Source organism: Heloderma suspectum, chromosome 4, assembly GCF_057233095.1.
Source record: "Heloderma suspectum isolate Gila_16-S chromosome 4, 16-S_ref, whole genome shotgun sequence".
Taxonomy (NCBI): domain Eukaryota; kingdom Metazoa; phylum Chordata; class Lepidosauria; order Squamata; family Helodermatidae; genus Heloderma; species Heloderma suspectum.
In genome coordinates this window covers 197,623,686-197,636,166 of record NC_139461.1, presented here as the reverse complement: position 1 = coordinate 197,636,166, position 12,481 = coordinate 197,623,686, and the positions used below count along the sequence as shown (strand labels likewise).

Sequence of the window (12,481 nt, the reverse complement as noted above, 5' to 3'; positions counted from 1 at the left end):
TTGGGGCATGGGACAGGGTTTCCGCATACCCTTTTTTAAGTGTAGGCGATTCTTCAGGGGTCTTTTTTTCTATTTTATTTTTTTAAACAAAAGAAAACAAAACACTCCCTGCACTTACTGTTGCCCAGGGCTCTTCTCGAGCTGGGAGTTCTTCCTGAAAGCCTTTTGGAGAGGGAGATATGGTCTCCTGGGAGTTCAGAAAGAACTGCTGGGCTGGAGAAGAGTCCTGGGCTCCTGCAAGTACAGGGGGTGTTTTTAACAATAAATAAAAGGAAGACCCCTCAGGAATTGCCCACACTTAAAAAGGTATGTGGAAACCCCGTCCCTTTCCCCAAGGAGACAATTCTTCAAAATTCTCACCTCTCTCAGACTCTTTCACCAGAGTTTCCATTTTTCCACCACCCACCCCCACAAAATGCCAAAAATGGAAGAATCAGGTTTTTTTGGCACAACACTAATTTGTCCTGTGTGGATAGTGCATCTAAATCATATATCTTTCTCAGATGTTATTTGCTCCTGTCTCTTTCATTGGTGGTTGTTTTTACACAGATTGTGTGTCTTTATATGTTTGCTGTCAATTACATTCTTCCCATGTAGTTGTGTCTTTACTCCAAATTGTTTCTGTGCTGGGTGGCTGCTGGTGATATATCAATATTTTATCTCTCTCTGAAAGTGTGTTTCTGCTGGGTGGCTGTTCATTATCAAAGGATGTCTCTCTAGTGTGACTATTGGCTCTCTATCAGATCTTGATCCCACTTTCCTATCTGCCTGTGACTAGATCTTTGTTGAGCAAAGTTATCTGCATCCTTTAACATGGCAAGTGCCAATCATAAATATGTTGTATTCAAATCCATAATGGTCACAGGGAAAACATCCCCTAATACTTCTTTCAGATTACAAGATCACAAAGACGGTTTTACTCGATTGCCTCCAAAATGAAAAGGCATCCATAAGCAGAATGCTGTTGTTGACATTCAGTTCTTGTAGACGTCTACACAAACATAGCCAAATTCATCCCTGTTTTCAGTTTCAGTGGCTTCAGCACTCTGAAATCAGGGATCTTATTAAATATTAGTAATTTAGTGTGGTTGTACCCTAGCTTTAAATAGATAGAAAATCTAGATACATTCATGCATTGATGTCTACTTGTAGTTCTAGCCTTCTGAATGCTTATCAAGTCACTTTACTCCTGTTGAAGGGATCCCCACAACAACAAACGAAATAACCTCCAAGCACTCCTAAATATTTCTGTCACATTCATTCTTCTCGCCCAACAATGTGTAATGAGTGACAGTTTTTTCATAACAGATGTTTTGCAGCCTCTTTTCCATACAGGAGTTTTCTGGATCTGCAGGGCCTGAAAGTGTCCAGGACACTTTTTATGAGTACTGGTGTCTGTGTAGACTGGCTTCCTACCATGATTAGCACAATTGTGATCACCCTTTGTGGAGCTGCCATGATTGACGGCAAAGAAGATCATGGTAGCCAGATGGACAGTCCTCATGAAAAGAGGAGGCACCATTAGTCTAATGACTGCTGTTGAGCAGAAGGCCTGTGGCAGAGCCTGTGTGCTCTTCAGGTGCTCTGCCTCCAGTGGGCCACCATTAATCTGAGCCAGCCTGTAGAGCCAGGTAGAGCCAGAATTTCATCAGGTGAGCCAACAGTGCTTACCTAGGCTTGCTAGCCTGATGAAAACATCTGTTTTGGGGGATTTTGAGTTTACAATTTGAACAGGAAATAAAACCACTATCAGGATCCAAACCTTTTGGCCAATGCCTGTGGCGGGCAGCCCAATTCCTAATCCTTCCACAGTTTGTTTAGAAGGCACAAACAGGCTGAAAGTGGCAATTGGTCATTTACAGAAGGAAGGCTTTTTGGTGGTGAGGAGAACTTCCTGAAAATTTCTTTATATGCCAGACTTGACAAATCAGAAAAAAGTTTTCATTAATCAGCCAAGGCCCTAGGTTAGACCAGCCTTTGCCAACAGATGTTTGGGACTTTAACTCCCATCAGCCCTAGCCAGCATGGCCAGTGGCCATGAATGCTAGGATGTTTAGTCCAAAACATCTGGAGGGTACCAGGTTGACAAAAGCTGGGTTAGACTATTGTCTGTATGGAAAGAAAAGAGAGCTGCCTGGAAGTATTATATACTATATACATACATACATAAATACATACACATGTTGAAAGTAATTACTTCTATAGAATGCCTTATAAAAACATATCTTTACAAAAAAGGGGGAGGAACGTTGAATCCCATAACAATCATGAATGCATTTTTCCTCTACTCCAATCACGAATTCAAATTCTTTTTTTAATAATTCAATTCTTGGTTTGTCAGACTTTATACATTTTTATTTATTATTTTGATTGAACAAGAGCTAGTGCTCTTGGGCTTCATCACACCAGGCTTTTTATCCCACAACTTACTGGGGCTTCTGCTTCTGGATGCTTTGTGGGATTTAAATCGGTTCTTTACACAGCCGGTTTTTCTTTTTCTGAATTTACCTGCCATTTACACTGGGTGGGTGGAGCCTGGCAGGATGTAATCAGATGTCAGAAGCATTGTAGGCCCTGTGTATACCCCCTCTGCGGTAGCCCCTCCTTCCCCTCAGTATGAAGTTTTCCATTTCAACTTCCTTGCCTCCCCTTTTCACCTCTGCCTCTGATCCCTACCTTGACAACTTCTATATACAAACCACAGTATCTTTGCAACTTCTGCTCTCCCCGCCCCATGCGCAAGTCAGTCTCTGCCATGCTGTAGTAGTGAAATGCCGGTATGTTGTACTAGTGAAACCCTTCCAGAGTCCCCACCCCCCAATGTGCACAAGTTGGTATTGTCCTTGTAAAAACAAGCAGTAATACTTTCCCCATTTGAGTATACACTGGGAGAAGGGATTGAGTGGAAAGGGGTTGCAACATTGCAGGCACTGGAAGCAGCAGCACCCTGTTAAACTCCTGAAATGCCGGTGTACTGTACCAGTGGAACACCAGTGTACTACACTTCCGAAGTTCCCAGTGTGATTCCCAGGAGCAGAATAACAAAGCTGGAGGTCAAGGGAGGCACAAGAGGGTGACACACCACCCAAGTGTTGTCACTAGGTGACATCAACACTGCCCAACACCTGCCTACACAAAGTGTGTTGTAGTAGCGTGGTGTCAGCAATACATGGATGGGTGATGGCAGATCCATTATGCTGCTACAAGTAATACCACATTTTTCGCATACAGAAATATCACGGGGAAAACGGGGAAGGTACAGGACAGCAGCTGCAGGACAACAACATTGCATGCAGGGGAAACGGTGAATGAAAAACAACAATTGCACACACACAAAAACTGTGTGAAGGAGCTCCTTATCTAACAGCTTTGGGGTGCTTCCAGACAGATGACCCCTAGTGCTATTTATCAAAAGACATTCTGCTTTTGATCTTTCAGTCTTTCCCTCCTTAAAGTATTTTTGTTGTAAAAAGAAAAAAAAGATGGAAGAAGCCATGAGAAAACAGGGGAGGTTTACGAATAGAAGACAATGACCCATAAAATTCCATGAATGAAGCAGGGTGATTGCACAATAAATGCCTCATCTGGAAGCACCCTAGTCTGTGATTCAGGAGCAATGTAAATTTGCCCTGTTTTCCCCTTATTTTTCTTTTAAGAGGAAACAGAAGGTTCAGAGGCTTTTACAATTTTGGGATACCTTTCTTCACAAAATTACCTGGTATAAATGTAATGGGGCTCCTCAAACAAACTAGGATTTGTTTGAGAATAACTGAGCAAAGAAATGAATTTAACTCCTTTTTAAGGGCTACCTACAAACCAGGAATTGGAAACCAGGATCTGTTTCTGGAAGTGCTTAAACCACAGTTTCCTGTTTCACTGGGAACAGCGGTTTAACAAATGAAGAAGTTGCTGCTGCTGCTTGGCTGTGCAGGGGAAGGAGGAAGCTCTTTGCTCATTTACCCTCAGAATGTGGTTTGTTCAGCATCCCTTTTACATCTGAACCAGTCCATTGTGTGTGTATTATGTAATGTTAATGGTACATGAAATAAAACATTTTATTCTCTCAAACAAATGACTGTTGTTTATGGATTAGTGTTCTTAATTCCCTGGGAAGTATAACCTTTAGAGCTGTCAACCTTCATAATGCATTTTGTTTACTCAGGCATTTACTTATACCCACCCCCCTTAATCTAACTGTTGATGTGGCGCTTGACTTTTCTGATGTGATATAACATCAGAATTATGCTGCTGCCATGGAGCAAAATGTTGCTAAATCTACAGTGTTCATAAGCACGGATGTAACGTTGATGGCAGGAGTTGCAACAGGGTTCTCCTCCCCCCCCCCACACACACACTAGGCTCATGGTGTCATAAGCCCAGCTTCTCCCTGGATTTGTAATTTACATGATGGACCTACATACCAGAAAATTGAACGTGGGCTAGCTTTCAGGCTTGTTCAGCCAGGCTGTCTATTTCTTTTATTTTTTAATTTTATTTTTAAAATGTATGGATGCTTATCCATTCATCCCTTCCCTTAAAAAAAAAACACGAAGCAAATCACTCAAAAATAGTTGCAAACTGCTACAGGTGTGCGTGCATGTGTGACACACACACACACAGAACACAGGTTCTAGCAGATCAGAGCTGTCTCATTTCCAGGTTTGCACCATTAAAATGTATTACCCCCCCCCCCAAGCTGCAGAACAGTCTTCACTGTAGGAGAGGAAAATGGCTAAAAAGAGGTTATAGCATCTTGGTTTCTATTATTCCCCTATGAGGAATCACTCCAAGCTCCCGAATGCATTCCAGTCAAATATGAATGCATTTTTTTTCTGACTATGATTCAGTTACATTACTAAGGGCACAATCCTATGCATGTCTAGACAGAAAAAAGGTCTACAACTCCCAGCATGCCCCAGCCACATGCTGGGAGTTGTAGGCCTTTTCTCTCTCTAAATATGCATAGGATTGTGCCTTCAGTGTCTGAACTAATAGTGAGTGATGCTCTCCTCTGGCTGTTTTGCTCTTAACTCTTCCCATTAGGCCACCCATGATATTCTAACGACAGCAGTCAGCAAGTTTCATTTTTTAAAGGTATTTATTTACTACCCTCCTTTTCTCTTAATAATACAGTAAAGTCATTATTATTAAGTGCTGTTCTTCCTTTTTGTTGCCTGTTTTTTCAGCTTCATTTCAAAATAAAAATTTCACCTTGTTTAAAAAATAAAATTATGTTCAAATTGAACCCATGAGGCCACTTCCAAGCCATCCTTATAAATAGTAGATCTGTCTTCACCCTGTGTGTTCCTGGCAAAGATTCCTTCAGCAGAGTGTTTTATGCTATTACACCATTGTCGCCAGTGGCGTGCATATAAGTGAAAGTCTTGGTAACTTGGGAGGCGAGTTCCCCGTCATCAGGAACAATCAGAGGCTGGCAGAAAGGACCCTCCACTTCTCAGCCAACTGCATGATGAAGTACAAGCTACCTATACAGCCCCTCCCAGAAACTGTGCTGAAGAACTCTTAACTGCAACTCGGGATCTGGGCCATTACATTCTTAATTGTACATAGTTACTTCTGCTTATTTTTCCTTGTTAAAAACTGATTTAAAAGGACTGCTTAATAGCTTTGCCATTTAAAAACCATCATTTTTATTTTCTTCCTAATTTATTAATAAGCCTTCTTCCCCTCCAGAATTGCTTTTCCCCAGGGCTTACTAACACTCTGTGTTAAATAAGCCTTTAGTTAGATGTACCTCTACTTTTCTACATACTTACACACACACACACACACACAGAATGCTGAACTGAGAAACAGTATTTTCTCAGAAGAAAGATGGGCTTCTTGGCACACACTCACAAAGATGGTGCTCATGCGAGGGAGTGGGATTCTTTACTTCTAATAAAGGATTGATTAAGAGAGGGGATTAATGCTGAGTGGAATAGATGGGTGCATCTTATGAGTACTCCCCTTTTTGGTAATGTCTGCAAAAGGATGCAGAAGAGTTCACAAGGGAGTCCGGGGTCCCCAACGCGATGCCTACAAGCACCATTGCGCCCACGGGCATTCCAGTGGTGCCTGTGGTCATCTGGAAATTTTATTTTTAATTTTTTCCCATGTTTTAAATATGCATACATGGATATGTATGAAATGCATACAACTTTCTAGCAAGTACACATGGGCTCCAACAAAATTGGACCAAACATCCAAATAAGCATTCATTTGAAGGTGGTGCTTATATGCCACCCCTTCAAATATTGAAAATGTTATAAGGTCCTCAATCCATTGCATTATAGGAGGTGAGTGTTGATCCTTCCAAAGTTGTAATATCAGACTTTTAGCTGTAAAAATTGTCCAGATAATCCATTTATACTGACTATTTGTTAATTTCCATGAAGCAGGTAAATAATTTAAAAGAGCATGTACGTCACTGAATATTAAAGACGGTTGCAGTACAAAATTGTTCTGTGTAACAACTTCCCTGCAAAAAGAAGGAACTACTGGACATGGCCAAAACATATGTTTAAAACAAGCACTAGCTGTATTTCACCTCCAGCAATTAGCCGAATTAGACAATCCCTTATTAAGAGACGTTGCGGTGTTCAGTAGACACGAAGCAAATGTTTTTGCTGAAAAAGACGCAGCCTAAGATCCATAGATGTGAAAGGTCAATTCCAAAGTGGCAATCCACTGATTAGGCATTTTGTGGCAGTGCCCACAGCAGTGTCTCCAATTCCCAAATGTTCCCACGGATCCAAAAAGGTTGGGGACCCCTGGGGTAGGTGTTGCGGCTTGGGAAGTTCTGGAAAGCACTTCCCAAGTTTACCAAGTGCTTTACCAAGTGCTTTACCAAGTGCTTTCCTCCACTTGCCTGAAATGGAGTCAAACCAGGACAACTTCAGTTGCAATTGAATCTGAAGTGGAACTGAACCAAAAATTGCAATGGTTTGACTCTGTGGCTGGGATTTCTTAACCATGTTAAAAAAAAAAAAGTTATTGGTGAATAACGATCCCAAATGATGATTGTAGAAATGTTATAAATCCCTAGTTACGTTATGTATCATCTGTGCTGCCAAATAACAAACTCTGATGAAATTAGTAGCATGTTTGTATTCAAGTATTGTGGGTATTCACATCTTCACTCTAGTTAATGTGATGGAATGGTAAGCATGGCTCTTGGCAGTAAGCTTGGCAGGCTTCCAAGCCTGTGTGTCCAGATGGCTTGAGATGCCACCTGTCTTCCAGACTCTGTCACCATTACGAATGTTTTCTTGTCTTGACTCCACTGGTTGAGATCTCTAGCTGCTGAACGTCAAATGGCACTTGGTGTACTCCCATGTGTGGCGAAGTCATGTCAGAGGCTTGTAACATCCAAAAAGACATTGTGGTGACATTGTGGTGACTGGTAAATATTTGTTACTGTTGTTCATCCAAGTGGCTGAAACAAAATCCTTGTCAGGTAACAACAGATCAGTATTTATTACACTAAGCCAGAAAAGCTGCTAGAAGTCTCAGCAGAGATAGATTTCCTGATGTCAGCTGCCCTTCCTCCCCTAAGTAAGGTGTTCAGTGGATCTTTTTGAATGTGCGCAGAATCTCTAAAACCTAGGGATGAACCCAATTTTGTACGGTTGGGTATTTGTGCTAAAATGCATGTGATCAATAGCAGCGCTCTTTTGTGAAACACTTATGCGAATTGTGTGGTTACCCAAAAGGTGTATCTCTTTTTGACTAAGCTGTGAATCAGGAAATCTCAAATTCAACTCTTGCCTCTGCCATGAACTCTATAGGTAGTCTAAGGAAAGCCTCTCTCTCTCTCAGCCTTGGCCCTCCCCGCCTGCTATCTGGTGGGTAATAATGTTGGCTTACTTTCCAGAATTGTTGTAAGGATTACAACTAGATTACGCATGTCACACACTTTGAACACTTGAAAGCACTATACAAATGTTTATTATTATGCATGATGAATGTGCCTTTGTTAAGAAAATTGCCATTATATGCAAAATAGGTTGAATATGAACTGCTCTCTCTCTTTGTCAAAAACATAAAACTCTAGAAGTTCTACTGATTTAATGGCAGATAGGATGAAGACATCTATCTTTCTTTTTTTCTTTCTTTCAGTATTTGATGTCTGCTAAATATTTATATTCCATTTAAATTTCTGTGTTAGGTCTACCAGAACCAAAGCAAGAATCTATATTTCAAGGTCTGGGAATGGATGAAGGATTTTACACATCGAAAGACTTCCTGCCACTGGTAGCTATGGCAAGTAAACCAGGTAACTGTTTTCTTTTTCAGAAAAGATTTTTGTATGTTTTCAGAATATTCACATGAAACATTTATATCCCATCTTTTGATGTGCTTAAGGTGTCATACCGAACAATACATAAAACCACAGTATTAATTTCAAAACAGTAAAAACAACAACCCATCAATCTTTAAAACACATATAAAATCAATAGACTCAGAATACAAAGAATCAGTATCCACCATAGTTCAGTAGTATCCAGTTCAACCAGAATAGGAAGGTTTGCGTGCACACACGCACGCACGCACACGCACACCCTGAAGCCAGGAGGGAGACGTACAAATGTGCAACATCTGGGAGGTTATTTCATAATGAGGGGGCTGCATTAGTAAAGATCCTTTCCCTCACTACAGATGTTATAATGTTCCACAGGGAAGAAACACAGGGGCAGAGCCCTCTAAGGCAATCTTAAGTGGCATGCTGGGAATAATGCAGTCGCAGGCTCTTCTGAGAATATGGATTTTTATTCTAGGGTGAGATTCAAAGAGCCATTGGCAGAGCTTCTGCACACATTCTTGAGGTTTTGAGTCCGCCCTTTTAAGAGAGCCTCTCTTGAAATTTGAGAGACCCATCTGAGTGGCCTCTGCTATGCAGCCTGAAGCCTTTTCTGAAGGGAAATTCATGTGTCCGGAAGCACTTGGTGCACAGAGCTCTTTGGATGCATGTGGATCATTGTCTTGTTTTTACAGCTGGCCAGAAAGCCATTCATACAAGAGCGCATACTGATTACAGAGGCACTTAAATGAGTTCCTAGGTAACGGTGAAAGCTGTGTGCTCTTATAAATGAAGCATGGCTCTCTGCAGACTTAGAAGGTGAACACACTCCAAACATCTCTGCCCAGGACAGTGTTTCCTGTCTAATAACTCTATTTAGCCGGTTTGTAGAAAACTGCTTATTACGTAGCAGCTACCATGAGTACAATCACTGTGAACTCATCTTTGGGGGTAGGGTTGCCACCTCACTCACAGCAAACAAAAACAAACGCAAAATACCCTTGCTGTTTGAAAATGTACATATTCTGATTCATGGGCATATGGAAGTTGTCTTTGTCGGTAGTGATACACTCCATTCTTTCCATACTTGATAACTCCAATTCAGTCCCACTCACTTCCAGGTAAAGACCATTGGGCAGCAGGACTTGAGAGACCCTGGATAGTAGCTGCTACACAAGGTTGACAATTCTCAGCTGCAGGGGAACAAGACAGTTCCTTATATCTGTTATCTACCATGCCCAGAATTACCCAATGGCCTTGTTTGCAAGTAACACTAAACTATAGTTTAGCATTACATGCATGAGCCTCAGGTCATATGGCCTCTTCTCTCCTCCTCTGGTGCAGTTGCAAATAGGAGATCAGAAGCTTTCAACTGAATGTGGGTACTCATTATGTTTAAACCTGGACAAACCAGGGTTAGTTTAACTATGGTTTAGGGAAACAAGCCAGTTTCAACCTGTGCTTTACAATCCTGGTTTTTTTCTCTAAACCATAGGTCACACTTGGCTGTTTCGCACAGTGGCTTATTTCAACTATGGTGGGTTGTGGAACACACCGGCCAGCCTTTTGACTATTCAAGCCACAGTGGGTGAGCACTGTGGTATAGCATGTTGTGCGAACCCAGAGAGCATGGCTTATGCAAGGGTTAAACAGCAATGCTCAAGAGGTGGGTTAAGCCTATCTCATTCCAGCCTCTCTCACTGCAAGACAAGGGCTGCGTTCAGACATTACACTAAATTAGAGTTTAGCACTATGGGAAGAAGCCTGGGCAAGTCTCAGGTGGCTTAGTGTGTCATGGGCTGTTTTAGGGTTATGTGAGGGTTGTTTAACCCTTGCATAAGCCACCCTTGCTGGGTTCGCATCACACAATAAGTCACGGTGCCCAGCCACTGCAGCTTGAATATTCAAAAGGTCAGGCAGCACACACTGCAACTCACTGTGGCTTAAATAAGCCATGGTGGGCTGCGGTGGTCATGTGAACCCAGTCACTGACTACATTTTGTCACTTAGGACAAAATGAGTAACTGTAGGTAGTTGAAAACAGAAGCAAAAGCTTCCAGTCTGCTTCTTGTGGCTGTACTAGAAGAAGAGAGGGACAGGCGGAGGGGTGCAAACCTGAGGCTTGCCTAGGCTTCTTCTCATAGTGCTAAACTGTTTAGTGTAATGTCCAAATGCAGCTCTTGTCTTTCAGTGAGCCTACTGGAATGACATAAGCTTAACTCCACCTCTTGAGCATTGCTAATTATCAGGAATGTCTTGGATACTTAATTTCTTAGTGTCTTCCTTCCATCAGCAAGGTGCGGACTTGGCTGGTTGAGCATAATCTGGCTAGAACTAGGCAGAGCCCATCAGGACCTTGAACAGATCACTGACTGAAGGCTTGTCACCCATAGAAAGGGGAGCTATTGCTTCAGTGGAGTGCAAAGGCCTCCTGAAACCGTATAAAGGATGAATAGCCTTGCAGTGCTGTGCTGTTAGCTCTGCCCCTGCTGGAAGTTCGCTAGGATCTTACAGAGCCATTTCCTTGAATCTGGTAAAGTTTTGTATTCTGGTTTGGAAAGACCTGGTAGGTGGGATGGAGTTTCCTCATCCAGGTAATCTTCTAAGCTTGAGGGTGGGTGGGGGGAAGAAGACTGTTGAAAATGACACAAATCAGTGGAAGGTATTCCACAATGTCTTCATCCTTTTAGAGTTCAAAAGGTCATGTCCTCTCCTTAATCCTAAATGAAGCACCATGTATCTCAAGATAGCATATCTTTTCTGGAGAATGCACAGTCAAAAACACACCTTATTTCAGAAGGTTCCTTTTTAAGACACATGCCCAGCTATCTAAAGCCCATGTTGCAGTAATACTAACACAGTACTAACTCCCAATTTTTCAGGGGGGAAAAAAACCAGTGGAATATCATGGTAATGCTTCCCATTGAATCTTTCATTGAGGGCTTGGGGGTTTTATCCTGATTTTGCCCTCATTTGTACTGCTTCTTAGCCTCACTATGTGAAACACCTCTGCTGCAGCTTCCTATGGTTTCAGTTTAGTATGTCTGTGAACCACCCATAGAGCTTCAGCTATTGGGCAGTATAGAAATAAAACAAATAAATTAAGAATGAGTGAGTGAGTGAGTGAGTGAATGAATGAATGAATGAATGTGAAAGAGCAGGAAGAGAAAGCACCAGGATATACCCTTTCTTCCTGCACCCGCATTGTGAATTCCACTGCATAGCACCTGATGAGCTCTCACTAAGCCTTGGCCGCAAGATGCATGGGTAGAGGTCCATCATGTTCTAGGGCCCCATCACATATGAACTGTGAAATTCAGAGGTGGTTAGATGCACACTGAGTATCATTCAAAATATCCATGCACACACCCACTAAATGAAATGGGCACATTGATAACTGTCATGGAGAACCTCTAATGAGAGGCAAAAGAGATGCAATACTGCAGCAGGGATTAAGTTAGTGATGTTCCATACTGTACCTTGGGAACTATTGGATGAGTGCGGTGAAGGTAAGATATTATGGTTTGCTGCAGTCTGTTGCCTGCTTTGTAGACCAGTGTCTGTATTCAAGCAATACATCCCCACCCCATGAAAGCTGCCAAAACCTACTTCAGCTTCCCACCCCACACTAGGGATGTATGGACTGTGTAAAATCCACTCCGTCTGTGTTTTGTGGATTGTCAGGTGCCTTTCATTCTGTCATCCACCCACAGACGAATGTGGATATATTTTTCACCATGCAGAAAAAATACAAAAATAATTATGTAAATATTTACATGAGTATTTACGTAAGTATTTATGTAAGTATTTACATAATCTACCCCAGTACGTACCATTCAGTGTATTGTCCCCTATTCCATTCTATGTTTTCTCAGTAGAAACTTACATATTTTTCTATGGATTTATATGCATAAATTTCGGGAAAGTAAAAAAATCATCCGAAAGTCCACGGACTCCGCAGGGCCTGAGGGGGTCGCTCTGCAGCGGATTCCACAGGTTGGATTCTTAGAAATCCGAGCTCATTTTAATCCATCTCGAATTTCTCCAGCATCCCTGCCCCACACACACAGCCCACAAGAAACACTACTTTTAAACACACACAGACACACACACATTATCCTATGTCCATATGGAGAAATAATTAACTATGTACTGTGTTGTGCTGAAGGAAGGTTTCCG

At 41.9% G+C, this 12,481-nt stretch overlaps 1 protein-coding gene across 8 annotated transcripts in view; it reads left to right on the top strand.

The window, feature by feature from the left end:
* The window catches only part of DPYD (dihydropyrimidine dehydrogenase), a 761,638-nt gene that overhangs the window by 337,867 nt on the left and 411,290 nt on the right, over nucleotides 1-12,481 (top strand). For all 8 annotated transcript variants that reach the window (XM_084851877.1, XM_084851875.1, XM_084851880.1 and 5 more), the window contains one exon: nucleotides 8,171-8,278. In XM_084851877.1, coding sequence (XP_084708003.1) covers nucleotides 8,171-8,278 — 108 coding nt within the window. The remainder of the gene's footprint in view (nucleotides 1-8,170; nucleotides 8,279-12,481) is intronic.